We start from the raw sequence: 16704 nt of genomic DNA, 5'->3' as shown, positions 1-16704 counted from the left end.
AGAAAATGATAGACATACATGAGATCATTTCCATATAGGTTGTATTGTGCAAGAATGCTAAAGGCAATCAGAATTTCAACTTATTAAATTTCTTGAATGGAATAATCATCTGAATCAGAATTAGAGTCAATATCAAAATTTTACTCAATTTCAATGGCTTGAAAATCATCTTTCGCTTGGTTGTACTTTTCAACAATTGCAATAGCAATTTGAATTTCTTGGACTTGATCTACTAATATGTTTTCTATCACATCTTCTTAGCTTTCTTCCATATGGCAATATTTAGATTCAAAATCGCATTCTTCGTTATAGCCTGAAAACACTAATCTTAGTGTAGAAAGATATAATTACAATATAAAAAGTATATCTAGTCAAATAGTCAAATTTAGATTATATTAAAGATTATTTTCCTAAATTGTCTTGGAGAAATCTATTTGCTAAATAAGTTTCATGAATTTGACTTCTAATTTAGCTTAAATTAATTTAAAATAAATCCACAAAATAATAAAATTAGCCTAAGTAGACACTTTAGTAGATTAATTCCAAAGAAATTCAAATTGCTATTGCAAGTGTTGAAAATACCAAAATAACACTTTAGTATTTTAGTATTAGAAGATAAATTCCTATTTAACTTCGATTTATATCATTATGGTAGTTCGTTCATTCTCTTTATGGGTAGCTTTCTCTAAGTTTTTTATGCAATTTCTGAAACAATTTGAAATTTCTCAAATGAAGCACTGAACTTTGACATCTCTCCTTAAATTTTTTAAACAACAATATAACTGATTTTTCCTTTTTTTTTATTTTTTGCAAATTAAAATTCTGAAATAAATTAAAATAATGAAAAAAACAAGATAAAAATAAAATTAAACAAAAATAAAAACCAAAATAAAATTTACAAAATAAATAGACAAAGATAAATAGGAATTTATCCTCTAATACTAATTGACCTGTAATCCAAGATTAACATGTGATCAATAATAACTCCAAACACACATGTACAAACGAAGGAGACTTAGATAATTTTTAGAGATTGCTCTACCACACCCCTAATCAATAGTTGTGATTAGAAACGAAAATAATCAAGCAATTCTAACTTAAGAACACCACAAGAAATTCTTGATAAGTTAACTAAGTATAGAGAAAATCTATATTAAAACGCCACAAAATTGAATCTTGATAAGTTACTAAATAATATAGTAAAATTAAATTATTATTTATAACATAATCTCTCTTCATTATTCGTGATTACCTTTAGAGTGTTTTTATAGGCTCAAAACCCTAATTCTAGAGTAAGAATGTGTAATTACAATATAAGAATGATATATAGTTAAATAATCAAATATAAATTACATTAAAAATTATTTTCTTAAATTGTTTTGGAGAAATCTTTTTCTTAAATAGATTCCACAAATTTAATTTCGAATTTAGCCAAATTAATTTAAAATAAATCTCACAAAATACTAAAATATCAAAATAATAAAATTGATTTAAGTACAATTCTACCATACATATATTACACAATCTAAAATTATATCGTGAGTCTACATGTGTTGAAAAAATTATAACTTATTTTCTTATTATCTCATTCTTTGCAAATATAATTCTTCTCGTAAGTTTTAAATTAAACGATTATAATTTAATTTATCATAATTAGAGTTTCTTATATTAAAATTTTAAAAAGTAAAAATTTTAATGCATAACTTATTATTAAATAATTATGTCGTTCCAGGGCTTGAATCAATAGAAGCAAATGAGGTTGCCATTATCTAAGAGAGCCGGGAGAGCTTCACAAAAACTCTAACTTATTGACATTGATGTCATTGATCCTCAAGGAACGCCATCTCTAGGATGATCTCATAAGAATAAGTTGGATTTATTTCTTGAAATATAAGTATAAAGTTGTAAAAGTGATATGATATAAATTATGCCTATTTAATATATATTTTAACATATTTAATTTAATTTGATTATGATAAATTACAAATATTATTTTTTCTACCATATTAATAAATTTTATAATTTTATAATTTTTTTTAAAAAAAGCTCTAAATTAAAAATTTTAAACAAGAAATTAGAAAACTGAGTCATGAAGTAAATCTTGAACGAGACTTATACGGAGTTTAAGCGCGTCTTATGCAACATCAAACGATGAAAATACGCCATTCAATGTGGGCACAGTTAACATTAAACTTAAGGAGTTTAAATGCACATATAAAACTAAACATGAAAATCAGGTGGACTGCAACGAACGGGCCCGAGCTGCCGCTTTTTCTAGTGCCTTCAACCTGTTTGCTTCCATGCGAGCTCTTTGCTCTTCCGTAATCATAGCTTCATTGTCCAAGCCAGCATTATTATTTTGAGAGGGTGGCTCCATCCCACTATGGGCACCCGGTTCCTGCAATTATGATGCCCACAATACTCATCAATTTAGGAAAATACTCCATTTTTTTTCTCCGTATGCTTTAAAAAATAATAATAATAAAATACAATATTGTCATTCAATATATCACAGCCATATTTCTAGAATGACAACAATATAGGTGAACGGACGGATGAGCATTCGGTCGGTTCGGTTCAAAATCGAATCGAACTGAATAAATTGAAAACTAAAATTTTAGTGTTTATAAAAACCGAATTGAACTGATTTTGATCAGAAATCGAATCGAATCAGTCTAATTCTATTCGATTCGGTTCGGTTTGATCATTTTTTATTTTTAATAATTTTTTTATTTTTTACACTTTATTTTTAATATTTTAAAATTTAATTAAAATATTTTAATCTTAATATAATTTAATTTCTCTATATTATTGAAAAAACATATTATTATCACTAATCAGTTCGGTTCGGTTTTTTCAATTTTTTTTCTAATCAAAACCGAACCAAACCGAAATAACCGAAATTTCTGAAATTAAAAATCAAACCAAACCGAAATATATAAAAAATCGAATCAAATTTTCAATTTAATTCGATTTGATTGGTTTTTTCGGTTTGAACCGAATACTGCTCACCCTGTGAACCTATAAACAGGTAAACAACAAAAAAAGAGAACAATTAAAAGGACTCTGACTAAACACAAAGCAGTACAGCAACAATCATTCTTGCAAAATTCATTCTTTTCAATTTTCTTGTTCTTGTAAGAATTGCGTAAACAAGATGGTTAAGACATCATTCTTACGAAACTTGAAACAAGATTAAGATTAAGATGCTAATCCAGCTGTATAATAGAAGTGATGAGAATGAAATTCATGCCTACAAGATTTGATATATTTTTTTAACACAGCCATACAACAAAAGAACTGATAAGGAAGCGAAAAAGTGTGTAAATATTGGGAAAAAGGAAAATGCATCTGAATAATTGATGGATAATGAAGCGATTCTTTCACCACTTGAATTATTTGACAAGAAACTAAGTGCTCGCGTATTATTCCATGCTGAATTGAAGCACACACCTAATATAAATTTAAAACGGATAACATCAGTAAAATAATGCTTTTGGCCATTTACAATGTGTTACCAACTAAACATGGCAGCCGAAATTACAATCTTAATGCATGATTATATTTATTTGTAAATTTAAAATCCGAGCAACATGTACAGAAATACATGGAGTCGGCCAGCATGTTTAGGATGAGTTGCCACCACAATTAGATAATTTAACAGCCAATTTGATAAGCTGGAGCTTACTTGTCGAAACAAGTAGGCAAAGTTTCAGTCAAGTCAGATGACAGCGGTAGTCCTTGTCAGGCTATAGCTACTTGGGAACTTGGAGCTAGCTTAAAAGCCAAATAGACTCCAACTCATTCACCTAGTGCCCACAACAATATTCACAATAACAGTACAAGACCATTCCACAAATTTTCATAGGTGTGCTTAGAATTGAAAAACCAAAAATAGTAGTGGGGACAAGTGCCCCCACATTGAAAGTTCAGCATTTTTTCAAATTGTGATGCAATATATATATATATGCCCCACTGAAACTCATCTTCTTTCCGATTCTATGTAAGTTTTGATATACGAGACTTTACCAAAATGTTTATATGATAGAATACTATTAAAAGGCTTATCTTTATTTAATTATTTATTGAAGCCAAAGAGTCTGTGGACGTGTGTGCGTGTATATATATAAAAACATTACTTGTGTGTTTTAGTTGATTGGTGATTATTAATTTGCCTAAGATATAAATGAAGATAATGTACAACACAAATATACAACTATTATTGTGAATTTTCATGAGAATAATGGGTTAATTAGTCCAAGACTCGAAGTTTAATTGCATTTATATTAATTCACATTTTGGTATAATTATATGATTGCAAATTATATTTATTTATTTATTTTTAAGAGGTACTGAAATGTATAAGATACAAGGAGACATGTGCTTGAAATTTTTTTGCCAGGAGAATACTGTACTTTGCCATTTGAGCTTTTAACTCTGGCATCAAGTACATGAACACTGACAAAACCGAATTTTCTCATTTCATCTCATACTAGTTGCAGAATATATACGAAGGGAATGAATGAGTCAATGATGTGCTTTGATTTTCACAGTGATGCTCAAATAAAGGACCAGGCCACTGACGATTTACGTGCCACAGTTGCATCTAAATTTAGAATAGCATATAGATATTTTAGGCATGAGTTTGAATAAAGCTATTAAAAGCACTACTAAAGATCAAACCGATTATGAGAACTAAGCACTTAAAACTATGTATCCTATGTAGTTACAAGAGAATAAGCAAATATTGATGATAAGGAGGTTAATTAGTTTTAATTTGATTTAAAACAGATAATAACTGTCACATTTTAAGTTGTTAAGGTTTATATTTTGCTATTTTTCAATAAAATTATACAATATTCAGTATTAATTATTCTTCTTTTTATCCTCTCAAAAATCAACAAAGTGGTATCAAAGTTGATATCTCAAAGGACTTGCAAATTTTAGAGAGATTGCAGATGAAAGGAAAAAAAGTATAAAGAGTCACAATTGAGAAATTCTACACAATAAAAAAAAAATAGAGATGAATAAAAAATCAAGAATGACAAAAAACTTAGACAAAAGTAGAAGGCAAGATTGAAGCAAGGCAATTAAAGGAAGATTTTTGTAGTTCAGTTTGCTTGTAAAAAAAGAAAAAAAAAAAAAAAGCACACACACTAAGCGAAGAAGTAAATAACAAAGACTTCCCTTAAACTAGGGGCACCAAGTCGAGAGGAGTCAGCTGAGAATATCCAATGAAATAGAAGTAGCCAAGAATAAAAACAAGTACTAAAAGACCAAATATGTCCATAAATTACAAATAAAAAAATGATGATAAAGACAACTGCATGTCTCAAAATTCAAACCACCTTAAAACAGATATAGCAAAAAGAAATTAGAAAAAAGGATGAAGAGAATAAAGAGATCAGTATGTTTCAAAACTGCAATAGTCTTTAAAAAAATATAGCCTTCAAATTGTAGAAAAAAAAATTGTCGAAGGAGTTAGACAAAATGAAAATACTTAACGATGAATCCAAAATTACAGCAAAAGATGCCAGGAATGTAGAATATATATACTTTATAAAGCAAAAGTTACACTAAATAGTTAAAAGATAATAAGTTTATTATTGATGAGAACGAGGTTAATTAATTTTGATTTAATTTTGAAGACAACTGTTAAGACTTTACGTTGTTAAGGTTTAAATGTTGTTGAGATTTTCCAATTATATTTTTGTTGTATAAATATCACTATAATTAATAATTCATATAAAAAATTTAGAAGAGTTAATTACTTTGATTGCATATGTTGAGGTTTATTAATTTATGGAATTAGTTGCAAACAAGTATCAAAAGCCATGTAACAAATTTTTGTATTGTTTATATTTGTATCAACAACCGGACAATTTATCTCTCTGTGAAGAATATATCCAACAAATTATTGTTCTATAACGAATGGATAGAGTAAAGGAATTATAACCAGCAAAAAATTTAGAATTAAAGAATCTACATCAAAAGAAATAACACTTACTTCAATAGCTCTATCATAAACCTCATGAAGAATATCTTCTTGTGTTCCATCCGCATCATGGTTCCTCAAATGTTGATCTCCCTCTTCATATAATCCCACAGCTTCATCGGGAGCTGAGCGGCCTAGAAGAATTTGATAGGCATTACTAAGATGAAATGACAAATGATACTACCAACTCCATTCGCTTTTATTTTTGCGCACAAAATATCATATAAACTAGCTAAATGATGCTAACAATAATCAAATGGATATGATCAAGTCACAATTGGGAAAGTTAATGTTTTCCCTGTGACTTCTCACCTCAAAGCATCTGCAACAAATTAGTTCAGGAAACAAAATTGAGAACAGGCAAGATCTATATGCCTTGTTGACGTTAAGCCACCCGACATACCTTGTTCAAGGCTTGGACCAACAAGTTCAGTTGCTGATTCATGCAACTTTGTTGGATCCCCACCACTTGCAACTCTTTCTCTTAAATCTCCGAGGCACATCTGCTCAAACATTGAGCAAGAAAATAATTCAAGAAGATTCATGGCAATTGTATTTGTACATATATGCATTTGGTACGCATTCGTTCATCAGTCACTACTAATAAAATCACAGAAAAAGAGCAAAGATAGAATGAGCTCGGTACAGCTCTTATTACTAATGTATTTCAATAAAGCCTTCAATATATAATATAATGCACACATTCACTTCAATGCAAGAAAAACTACATAATAGACAGCACAAATTTCTATTCAATTACCTTACAAATTTATGTAGCATATTTCTATTCAATTATCCAAGTTTGTATAGTTCATGTAATCCTCTTAAAGGATACATTAATACAAAATACTATTCTCTTTGCCTCTCTAATTTCTCTTTTCTCACCTATTTCTTCTTCCTTCCTTCTCATAATTCTTCTTCTTTCTTTCCTCAAATCCCTTCTTCAGTACTGTTTGGCAACTTGCTACGATATGGAATTAAAATTGTATTCTATAAATGATGTGGCTGGTAGAACTAATGTTTCATTAAATGGAAACATTCTTCAGAAATTGACTTTCACAAAATTCATCATAGATATATATTGACACCTCTATCAACTGAAATTGTCACACCCTCTTCCATTTCACAGTCTTTTCTTGTTTATTTTAGCCAATTTTCTTTACCACATACAAAAATGCACCGTACAAGTATAAAAGAAAAGTCAATCAAAGAATATCATGATTCAAAAACTTAACATCATTAGATCCATATTTCTCCTTGCATGCTATCCAGCAAGAACATCTTAATGTTATCGCAAAGGCTAAAAGCTAACAAGTAACTAATTCTCCAATAAGGAATGGCATTGAACATAAATTTATAACTTTCAATATTGCGATAAATGACAGTAACGTATGCTTTGAACAACACAACACAAAAATAATCATAATTCACATTCTGCCAATGCACAAGCCACATTGGTTACTTAAACGGTACAAATCATCTCAGTTTAGCAATGACCATTAATTTCCCTAATAAATATGCTGCACTCTTTTAAAGAGTAATATGTTTTACAGGAAAATTGGAAAGAAAAAGAAAAAAAGAGAGAGAAAACAAGAAGGGCGGTGTTCAAGATCCCAAACCAGCAATACACCCATCGCATTAGCATTTCACAATCAACAATAAACAAAAAGAAACAAAGTAAAGCTGCCTTACCTTTACACGCCTTGTGGAAGCAACTTGTTCCACCTTATGTACAAATTCATCAAACGAGTAATAAGGGAGCAAGCGGGAGTGCCATTCACTATATAAGCGAATCAGATTCCCCAAATCGCTAACCTACAAAATACAATTGAAAAGTTAAATTTTGAAACATAGAAGACAAATAATTGATATCATAGTAAGCTTAAAGCATTTTAAACTAAACATAGAACCATAAGAAACAGAAAAAGGATATATCCAATTCGATGTATTGGAAGCCAGATTTGATTTCAATTCTATATCCTAATCCCCAAAAAAAAAATTAAATTACCTCATGGCCGCGACCACGATATTTAAAGTTGCGAGGGAAATGGCGAAGAACATAGCCGAGGCCATCATTGCCGAGAAGAACCTCAGGGGTGAGTTTGGGCCTGCTTCTTGGCGCCTTCTTTGGCTTCTCTGCTACAGGTTTTGAATTGCTAACATTAGGCTTACTAGGGAAAGATCTGGAAGAATTCGGAGAGCTGAGATTAGTAGAGTTGGAGAGTGGATTAGGGTTAGGGTTTGAATCAGGACAATCGCGCGACCAGTGGCCTGGGCGTCCGCACTTGTAGCAACCAGTGGGCGCTGCTTTTGCAGGCTCCATTCTCTTTCTATTTCCTGTCTCTGTTGACTGTTGAGTCGGTCAATTTTGTGAGTGAAGGTTGTGGAGTCGTTCATATTTTAATTCAAGTCGTGTTTCTTTTTGGCGGGAACATGAGGGATGATTTAGCGCCAATTTTCTCAGTGCGGTATAACGTTTTTGTGGGAATTTACTCCCAATCTTTACTTTCTTTAATTCTATTATCTCTTTAAAAAAAAAAAAATCCTATTTTCATCCTTAAAATTAACTAACGGTTGTATAAGTTTTTAAATATTTTTTATTTAAATGTCCTTCAATTATTAAAATAACTAAAATATGTTTATTAAATTTTTAAAATAAATCAAATATATTATAAAAGACATATCCATATATTACACTAAATTTTACTTTAATTCGGATTCAGCTAAATATTAATTCAAATCCAGTTAAAGTTATGCATAAATATTTTTTATATATCGAAATTTTTATCAATTATTTTATATATTCATATTTTCAATATTATAATGAGTATTTGATATATTTTAGAACATATTAATAATTTATTATGTATTAAATAATTCAAAAAGCTTATTATATTGATTAATACCATTTTTCATAGTTATCTTCACTTATTTGATTATGAATTAAATAAAATATAATTTTAATTATTATGTTGAGAGTTCTCTAAATGACATGAGTTGATGTCTAGTGTAGTTTAGTCTATAGCTATGTAACTAAACTTGTAAATCCAATTTGAGTTGCTCTTCCTCTCATTCCTTGCTCATTGGTTTAAATATTTTATTTTATAAGAAGTCACTTCTTCAAAAATAACTAAATTAAATTGGGATAAGTAAGTTATTTTCTCTCCACTGAGAAAATAGGAACTCTTGACTTCTTGAGAAGTTAAGAAAAAATGATTTACCAACTAAACAGAAATAATTTTTACACTTTTTGAAAATTTCAAATTTTTTAATTGAATTACTCCAATTAAATAAAGTATAAATGGATTGATATATTTAAATGATGGTAGTCAGAGTAATAAATTAAAAATATAAAAAAAAGTTTAAAATTACAAGGAAATGTTTGTTTAATGTATTTTAAAAAATTTAAATGTATTTGAAAGGCTTATATATTATTAAAGTGCATATTTTATTTATTTTTAAAAATTTGAAAGTTTTATTTTTTATTTATTTTAATAATTGAAAAGTTTATTTGAATCTAAAAATTTTTAATTTTGGTTTATATGACTGCCTTGTGACTCAAGTATAAAATGCTTTGGAAAATTTGTGGATATGGGACTAACATCCGGTCACTGAGTCTACTGGATACCCACCTCGTGGTTAGGCATCAAGTGCCTTTGTTAACGTGACTAACACTCGGTCATCAAGTATGGCGGATACCCTCCTTTTGGCTTGGTATAAGATGCGTTGTTTAGCAGGACTAACACCCAGATTATGGCCTGATGGATTCCTACCTTGTGACTTGGCATAAGATGCCTTATTTGGTGGGACTAACACTTGGATTGTGACTTGGCGGAATCTACCTTGTGGCCTTGTTTAATGGGATTAACACCCGGATTGTGACATGGCGAAACCTACCTTGTGGTCTTATTTAGTGGGACTGACATTCAGATTGCAACTTGACGGAACCCACCTTATAGTTTTGTTTAGTGGGACTAACATTCGGATTGGGGCATGACTGAACTCGTGCCCTTGTTTAGTGAGACTAACCCCCAGATTGTGGCTTGGCGAAATCCGCCTTATGGTTTTGCTTGGTGGGACAAATTCCCGAATTGTGGCCTGGCGGAATCCACTCTTATAGCCTTATTTTCTCTCTTTAATCTTTTTAAGGAAGGTAACCTCATTGTTTCTCTTCATTAAATAACACAACAAATGAAAAAAATACATCGTTAACTTGTTATTGATAAAATTTTTCTTAGATTACAAATATTCCAGTATGGAATGACTCGGTCATCTAACTTGGCCGGCTTATAAAACCCTGGACGAATAACTTTCGAGACCCTGAATTATCTTTTTCAATTTTCACCTCTCTTACCAGACTTAGCATTACCTCCTATTGCATCTATTCTTTTAAGGACTGAGTCTCCCATATTAAAGACACGTGACCTGACTCTACGTAGTTTTAGGAGTTGTTACCTCAGGTTCGGGCCTTCTCTATTCTCTATTTTTCTTGCAAACTTTCGAAGTGTGCCATCCCTTACTAACCTCTTGATCTCCTCTTTCAGCTGCCGACACTCCTTTGTTGTATGTTCGTGTTCTTCATGAAAATGACAGTACCTGATTTTGTCTCGCCTTTCGACTTTCTTAGGGTTGAGCTTGGGAGGTCACCTGATCTTCTTGTCATTTTTCCTAATCCACATTAGAATATGTGTTTGTGAGTCATTCAATGGAGTATAATTCTTATACTTACCTTGGTTATTCCTTCTTTGGGAGATTGGATAACTTCTATGGTCTCCCCCATATCCTTGCTTCTCCAATTTTTTGTCTTGCTTCCGACTTGTCCTTTTGTCCTCTTTCAATGCTTGGATTTTGTCATTCAACCAGATGTATTTATGGGCTCTGTCCATTAGCTATTGGTACGTAGCGGTGTAACGACCCAAAATTCGAACCGCTACCGGCGCTAGGATCCGGATCGGCTTAAGGCTGCCGGGACCCATAGCAAGCCTAACATACAACCTGTATACCTGTTTAATCCCATCATGATCAACAATTACATAAAAATTTTGAACTTTCTCAATCATTTTCCAAACTTAACCTGTGCATGCACAACTCATAAATATAAACATCACCCCCACACTGGAGTCCTCAACAATGCTCCAATGGGGTAACATAACATGTATTAAATTTGGTTTACATAAATATCATTAAAAATCATGTACTCAAAAGAGATTAACAACATATTGGGGTCAAGCACAACTCTAATCCTCAATAACATCATTACATTACATAACTGTTTAATACTATTCATTACATTTCAATATTCATCATGTCCACCACTAGCTATTACATAACTATGACTTTACTCTAGCTGACCTCCTGATCTATCCCGTACCTGCATACCTGGGGGATTAGGGAAATGGAGTGAGCTACTAGAGCCCAGTGAGCAGAATAATAAAACATTATATTTAAAACATATGATATCATGGAATGCATCACATCACAGACAAATCACATCAAGGATGAATTTGTCACCAATAGCCCTCTACACATTCCAATAGTGCCAGGGGCGTAGAATGGGCCTCACTGGTCTTTCTTTTACATAGCATCACATAACATAATATTCCATTTGTAACGACCCAAAAATCGGACCGCTATCGGCGCTAGGATCCAGATCGGCTTAAGGCCGCCGGGACCCGTAGCAAGCCTGACATAACCTGAAAGCCTATTTAATCCCATACATGATCAACAATATACATAAAAATTAAAACTTTTCCTTCATACATTTTCTCCTGTACCAATCTCAACCTGTGCATGCACTAAACATAAACATAACCATAACATTGACCTCTCTGTGGGATCTCATCAAAGCTCCAATGGGCGACATAACGTGCGTTGAGTTGGTTCACATAAACATCATAAAACATCTAAGATCATGTATTAAAAGGGATAACAATATCCATAGGGTCAAGCACAACTTCTAATCCTCAAAATCATTTTTACATAACATGACTATTCAAACTTTACATCATCTTACAATTTATCATGTCCACTTTCTATCTATTACAAACATATGACTTTACTCTTCTTGACTTATCTGTCTAGCCCGTACCTGCAATCTTGGGGGATTAAGGAAAGGGGTGAGCTACAAGGGCCCAGTGAGCAGAATAATAGAAAACAATATTTAAAATCTCATGCCATCATGTAATGCAACACATCACAGCAAATCACATCTCGGATGGTATTGTCACCAATAGTCCTCTACATTCCAAAGTGTCGGGACGTAGAATGGGTACAACCGGTCTTTCTCTTAACATAACATATCATAACATTCCAATGTGCCAGGGACGTAGAATGGGTACAACCTGGACTTTCTCTTACATAGTGCCAGGGACGTAGAATGGGTACAACCTGGACTTCCATACCATATCATGCCGTAACATCATCATACCATATGAGGACTAAAGGATCATCCAATAACCAATCCACATCAACATCATAAATGCAATGGAACATATTTGTGAATTCTAATGCAAACAACCTAATTCATCATATGGCATTCATGATGCATGAACATGCTCAAAACTTTATAATTTATTTGCTTTAAATTGTAAAGGTTTATTCTACTCACCTCTGGCTAGCTCTAACAATGACTGAAGCAGCTGACTCACTGCTGAGGTCCTCGGTTCCTCGGGTCCGAACTTACACAGGTGGACTCAAATGAGGGACCAACATACTATAACATGACTCTGAAAACATCCCCCAAAAACCCTCCAAAACACCTCTAAACATTCATGCAAGAACATGCAAAGGAAGGCTGGACAGGGTACTTTCGGCGGCAGGTTCGGCGGCCGAAAGTCCCTCTAGAGCCGAAAGTCAGGCAGGTTCGGCGGCACCTTCTGCGGCCGAAACTCCCAGACAGAGGCGAAACTCATGCATGTTTGGCAGCACTTTCGACGGCCGAAACTCCCAGACAGAGATGAAAGTCTCCTTTCGGGGGCAATCTTCGGCAGCCGAAGGCTGCTTCCACAAGCATGTTCGGCGGCCGAAAGTTCCTTCGGCTGCCGAACCTGGTTTCTCCCTTAGTGGCAGAAACTCAGCTCTTCTATGCATATACGCCTCCCATTCCATCCAAACATGCATAAACCTATTCTACAACACACATACACAAGCATACAAGCTTCTAGGGGCTTCAAACTATCTAAAACCCCATCTACAATACATCAATCATGCATTTGCAAGCCACATTGTTCAAAAACACATCATAAACTCATAAACCTAACCATAAGCTAAATATGCCTTCTACCCCATAGATCTTCATAAAACTTACTTAAAACATGCAATGAGCTTAAGATCGGCTCTTACCTCTTGAAGATCGAGAGAGAGACGACCTAATATTGGAGATGGGAGATTTTCAACTTCCTTGGGTCTCCAAGCTCAAAACTTGCTCAAAACTTGAAAATCTTCAAAACAAGATGAAAACTTGTGAAAATCGTGAAAGATTTGAAGGAAGAACTCAAAGATTGGTGAGGGACGGCAGAGAGCTCACCTTGGCCAAAAATGGGGAGAAAAGCTCGCCCGTTTTCGGCTAAGGGACCCTTTTATAGTGGCTGGCCAGGCCACGTTCGGGGGCCGAACGTGCCTCCGTATGCATGCCATGTTCGGCGGCCGAACCTGGACTTCCCTCACTTATGCCTTCGGGGGCCTAAGGCACACCCGAAATGCCTGCATGTTCGGCGGCCGAACTTAAGATTTAGTTCGGCGGCCAAACCTGGGTTTTCCTCCAAGGTTGTTTTCATGCAAAAACTCATTTTCTTTTTACTTAAAATCATGAAATACATTAAAAAATTTTAAGAAAACATGTTTCTACCCTACTAGAGGCTTCCGACATCCGAGATTCCACCAGACGGTAGGAATTCCGATACCGGAGTCTAGCCGGGTATTACACCATTAGTGCCAGGGGCGTAGAATGGGCCTCACTGGTCTTTCTCTTACATAGTGTCAGGGGCGTAGAATGGGCCTCACTGGTCTTTCACACCGTATTATTACCATCTCATAACATATCATGTCATAGTGAGGGCTAAAGAATCATCCAACATTCATCCACATCATCAACATATTATGCAATGCAACATATTCGTGAATTCTAACGCAAGCACCCTAATATAAATCATGGCATTCATGATGCGTGAATCATGCTAAAACTTTCATTATTTGCTTTGAAACATAAAGAGTCATTCTACTCACCTTAGGCTAGCTCTGACAAGACTCTGAAGCAGCTGACTCACTGCTGGGGTCCTCGGTTCCTCAGGTCCGAACCTACACAAGTGGACTCAAATGAGGGACCAAACATACATGAACATGACTCTAAAATACTCCCCAAAAACCCCCTAAAACACCTTAAAACAATCATAGAAATCATGCAAAGGAAGGCTGGACAGGGCACTTTCGGCGGCAGGTTCGGCAGCTGAAAGGCCCTCTAGAGCCGAAAGTCACGCACCTTCGGTGGCACTTTCGGCGGCACTTTCGGCTGTAACGACCCGAAAATCGAACCGCTATCGGCGCTAGGATCCAAATCGGCTTAAGGCCGCCGGGACCCGTAGCAAGCCAAACATTCATCCTGTATACCTGTTTAATCTCATACATGATCAACAATTACATAAAAATTTAAAACTTTTCTTTTCATTCAATCACTCATTCATTCATTCATTCTTTCATTCATTCTTTCATTCATTCTTTCATTCACCAAGCTTAACCTGTGCATGCACAAACCATAACACAAATCCTCGCACTATAGTCCTCATCAAATACTCCAATGGGGTAACATAACATACATTAAGCTTGGTTTACAATAATCATCATTAAACATTTAAGATCATGTACTAGAAAGGGATTAACAACATACTATGGTCAAGCACAACTCTAAACTTCCATAAACATCAATACATTACATTTCTATACTATACTTTTACATTACATTTCAATATTTATCATGTCCACCACTAGCTATTACATGACCATGACTTTACTCTTCTTGACCTCCTGGTCTATCCCATACCTGCAAACCTAGGGTTAAGGGAGTGGGGTGAGCTACTAGAGCCCAGTGAGCAGAATAATAAAATATTTAAATCATATGCTACAATGGAATGCATCACATCACAGACAAATCACATCAAGGATGGTTTTGTCACCAATAATCCTCAATATACCCAATAGTGCTAGGGGCGTAGAATGGGCCTCGACCTGGTCTTTCTCTTAGCATAACATACATGACATAACATTCCTATAATGCCAGGGGCGTAGAATGGGTCTCGACCTGGTCTTTCTTTTAACATAGTACTAGGGGCGTAGAATGGGCCTCGACCTGGACTTCCATACCATACCATATCATATCACATCATATCATACGAGGACTAAAGGATCATCCAACACCCATCCACATCATCATCATATTATGCAATGCAACATATTCGTGAATTCTAATACAAGCACCCTAGTATATCTCATGGCATTCATGATGCGTGAATCATGCTAAGAACTGATTTATTTACTTTAAAGTATAAAGAGTTATTCCACTCACCTTAGGCTAGCTCAAATGACTCTGGAGCAGCTATCTCACTGCTGAGGTCCGCGGTTCCTCGGGTCCGAACCTACATAGGTGGACTCAAATGAGGGACCAAACATCCATGAACGTGACTCTAAGATACTCCCCAAAAACCCCCTAAAACACCTTAAAATGATCATAGAAATCATGCAAAGGAGGGCTGAACAGGGCACTTTCGGCTGCAGGTTCGGCGGCCGAAAGTCCCTCCATAGCCGAAAGTCATGCACCTTCGGCGGCACTTTCCGCGGCCGAAGGTTCCCTCCAGAGACGAAACTCATGCATGTTCGGCGGCACCTTCGGCGGCCGAAAGTCCCTTCCAGAGCTGAAAGTCCTCTTTCGGGGGCAGGGTTCGGCAGCCAAAAGTTGGCCTCCACAGGTAGGTTCGGCGGCCGAAAGGGCCTTCGGCTGCCGAACCTGGGTCCTCCCAAAGTGGCAGAACCCAGCCTTTCACATGCATAAACGCCTCCCAACTCATTCAAAATGATCACCACACTTCTACAACATGCATACACACACACACAAGCTCCTAGGGGCTTCAAACTATCTTAAACCCCAACTACAATACATCCAACATACATTTTCAACATACATTGCTCAAAAACTCAACATAAAAACCCATAAACTCAAAATAACCTAAACATGCATTTCTACCCCAAGAAACTTCATAAAACTCAACTAAAACATGAAAAGAAGTGTGGATCTACTCATACCTCTTGAAGATCGAGAGGAGAGGCGATCTAACTCGGAGATGGGAGAGATCTCACTCCTTTGGTCTTCAAGCTCCACAACTTGCTCTTTTGCTCAAATATCTTCAAACCAAGTGAAAACTCATAAGAAAATCATGAAGATTCGAAGGAAGAAGCTCAAAATCGATGAGGGATGGCGGAGAACTCACCTTGGCCGAAAACGGGGAGAAAAACTCACCCGTTCAGACATGGGGACCCCTTTATGGCTGGCCAGGCCACTTTCGGGGGCCTAACGTGCCTCCGCATGCATGCCATGTTCGGCGGCCGAACATAAGGTTTGGCGGCCGAACCTGGACTTCCCTCACTTATGCCTTCGGGGGCCTAAAGCACTCCCGAAGCGCATGCATGTTCGGCAGCCGAACTTGAAGTTCGGCGGCCGAACC

The 16704-nt window shown here is 35.0% G+C and overlaps 1 protein-coding gene across 2 annotated transcripts; it reads right to left on the bottom strand.

The window, feature by feature from the left end:
- Window positions 1–2077: 2077 nt before the first annotated feature.
- Window positions 2078–8385, bottom strand: LOC110624620 (TIMELESS-interacting protein). Of its 2 annotated transcripts, none has more exons than XM_021769830.2 (5): window positions 8004–8384; window positions 7688–7810; window positions 6399–6498; window positions 6008–6129; window positions 2078–2398 (listed from the first exon to the last, which is right to left on the bottom strand). In XM_021769830.2, exons 1-5 carry the CDS (start codon window positions 8316–8318, stop codon window positions 2234–2236), a joined length of 825 nt encoding a protein of 274 aa, XP_021625522.1. In that variant the 5' UTR covers window positions 8319–8384; the 3' UTR covers window positions 2078–2233. The 2 variants fall into 2 exon arrangements, with proteins under 2 accessions (XP_021625522.1, XP_043816697.1); XM_043960762.1 differs by lacking the exon at window positions 2078–2398 and adding an exon at window positions 3040–3453 and having other exon boundaries at window positions 8004–8385.
- Between the last annotated feature and the right edge of the window lie 8319 nt (window positions 8386–16704).

This window comes from Manihot esculenta, chromosome 10, assembly GCF_001659605.2.
Source record: "Manihot esculenta cultivar AM560-2 chromosome 10, M.esculenta_v8, whole genome shotgun sequence".
NCBI lineage: Eukaryota > Viridiplantae > Streptophyta > Magnoliopsida > Malpighiales > Euphorbiaceae > Manihot > Manihot esculenta.
Note: the sequence above shows the minus strand (reverse complement) of the source record. Positions and strands in the feature narration are given on the sequence as shown.

What these genes read in the sequence shown, in the direction of transcription:
- LOC110624620 (XM_043960762.1), bottom strand. Translation starts at nt 8,318, where the DNA reads ATGGAGCCTGCAAAAGCAGCGCCCACTGGTTGCTACAAGTGCGGACGC. An exon ending in CTTCCACAAGGCGTGTAAAG is followed by an intron (nt 6,499 to 7,687) that starts GTAAGGCAGCTT and finishes ATGTTTGAGCAG; the next exon opens with ATGTGCCTCGGAGATTTAAG. An exon ending in TGGTCCAAGCCTTGAACAAG is followed by an intron (nt 6,130 to 6,398) that starts GTATGTCGGGTG and finishes AAATTCTTCTAG; the next exon opens with GCCGCTCAGCTCCCGATGAA.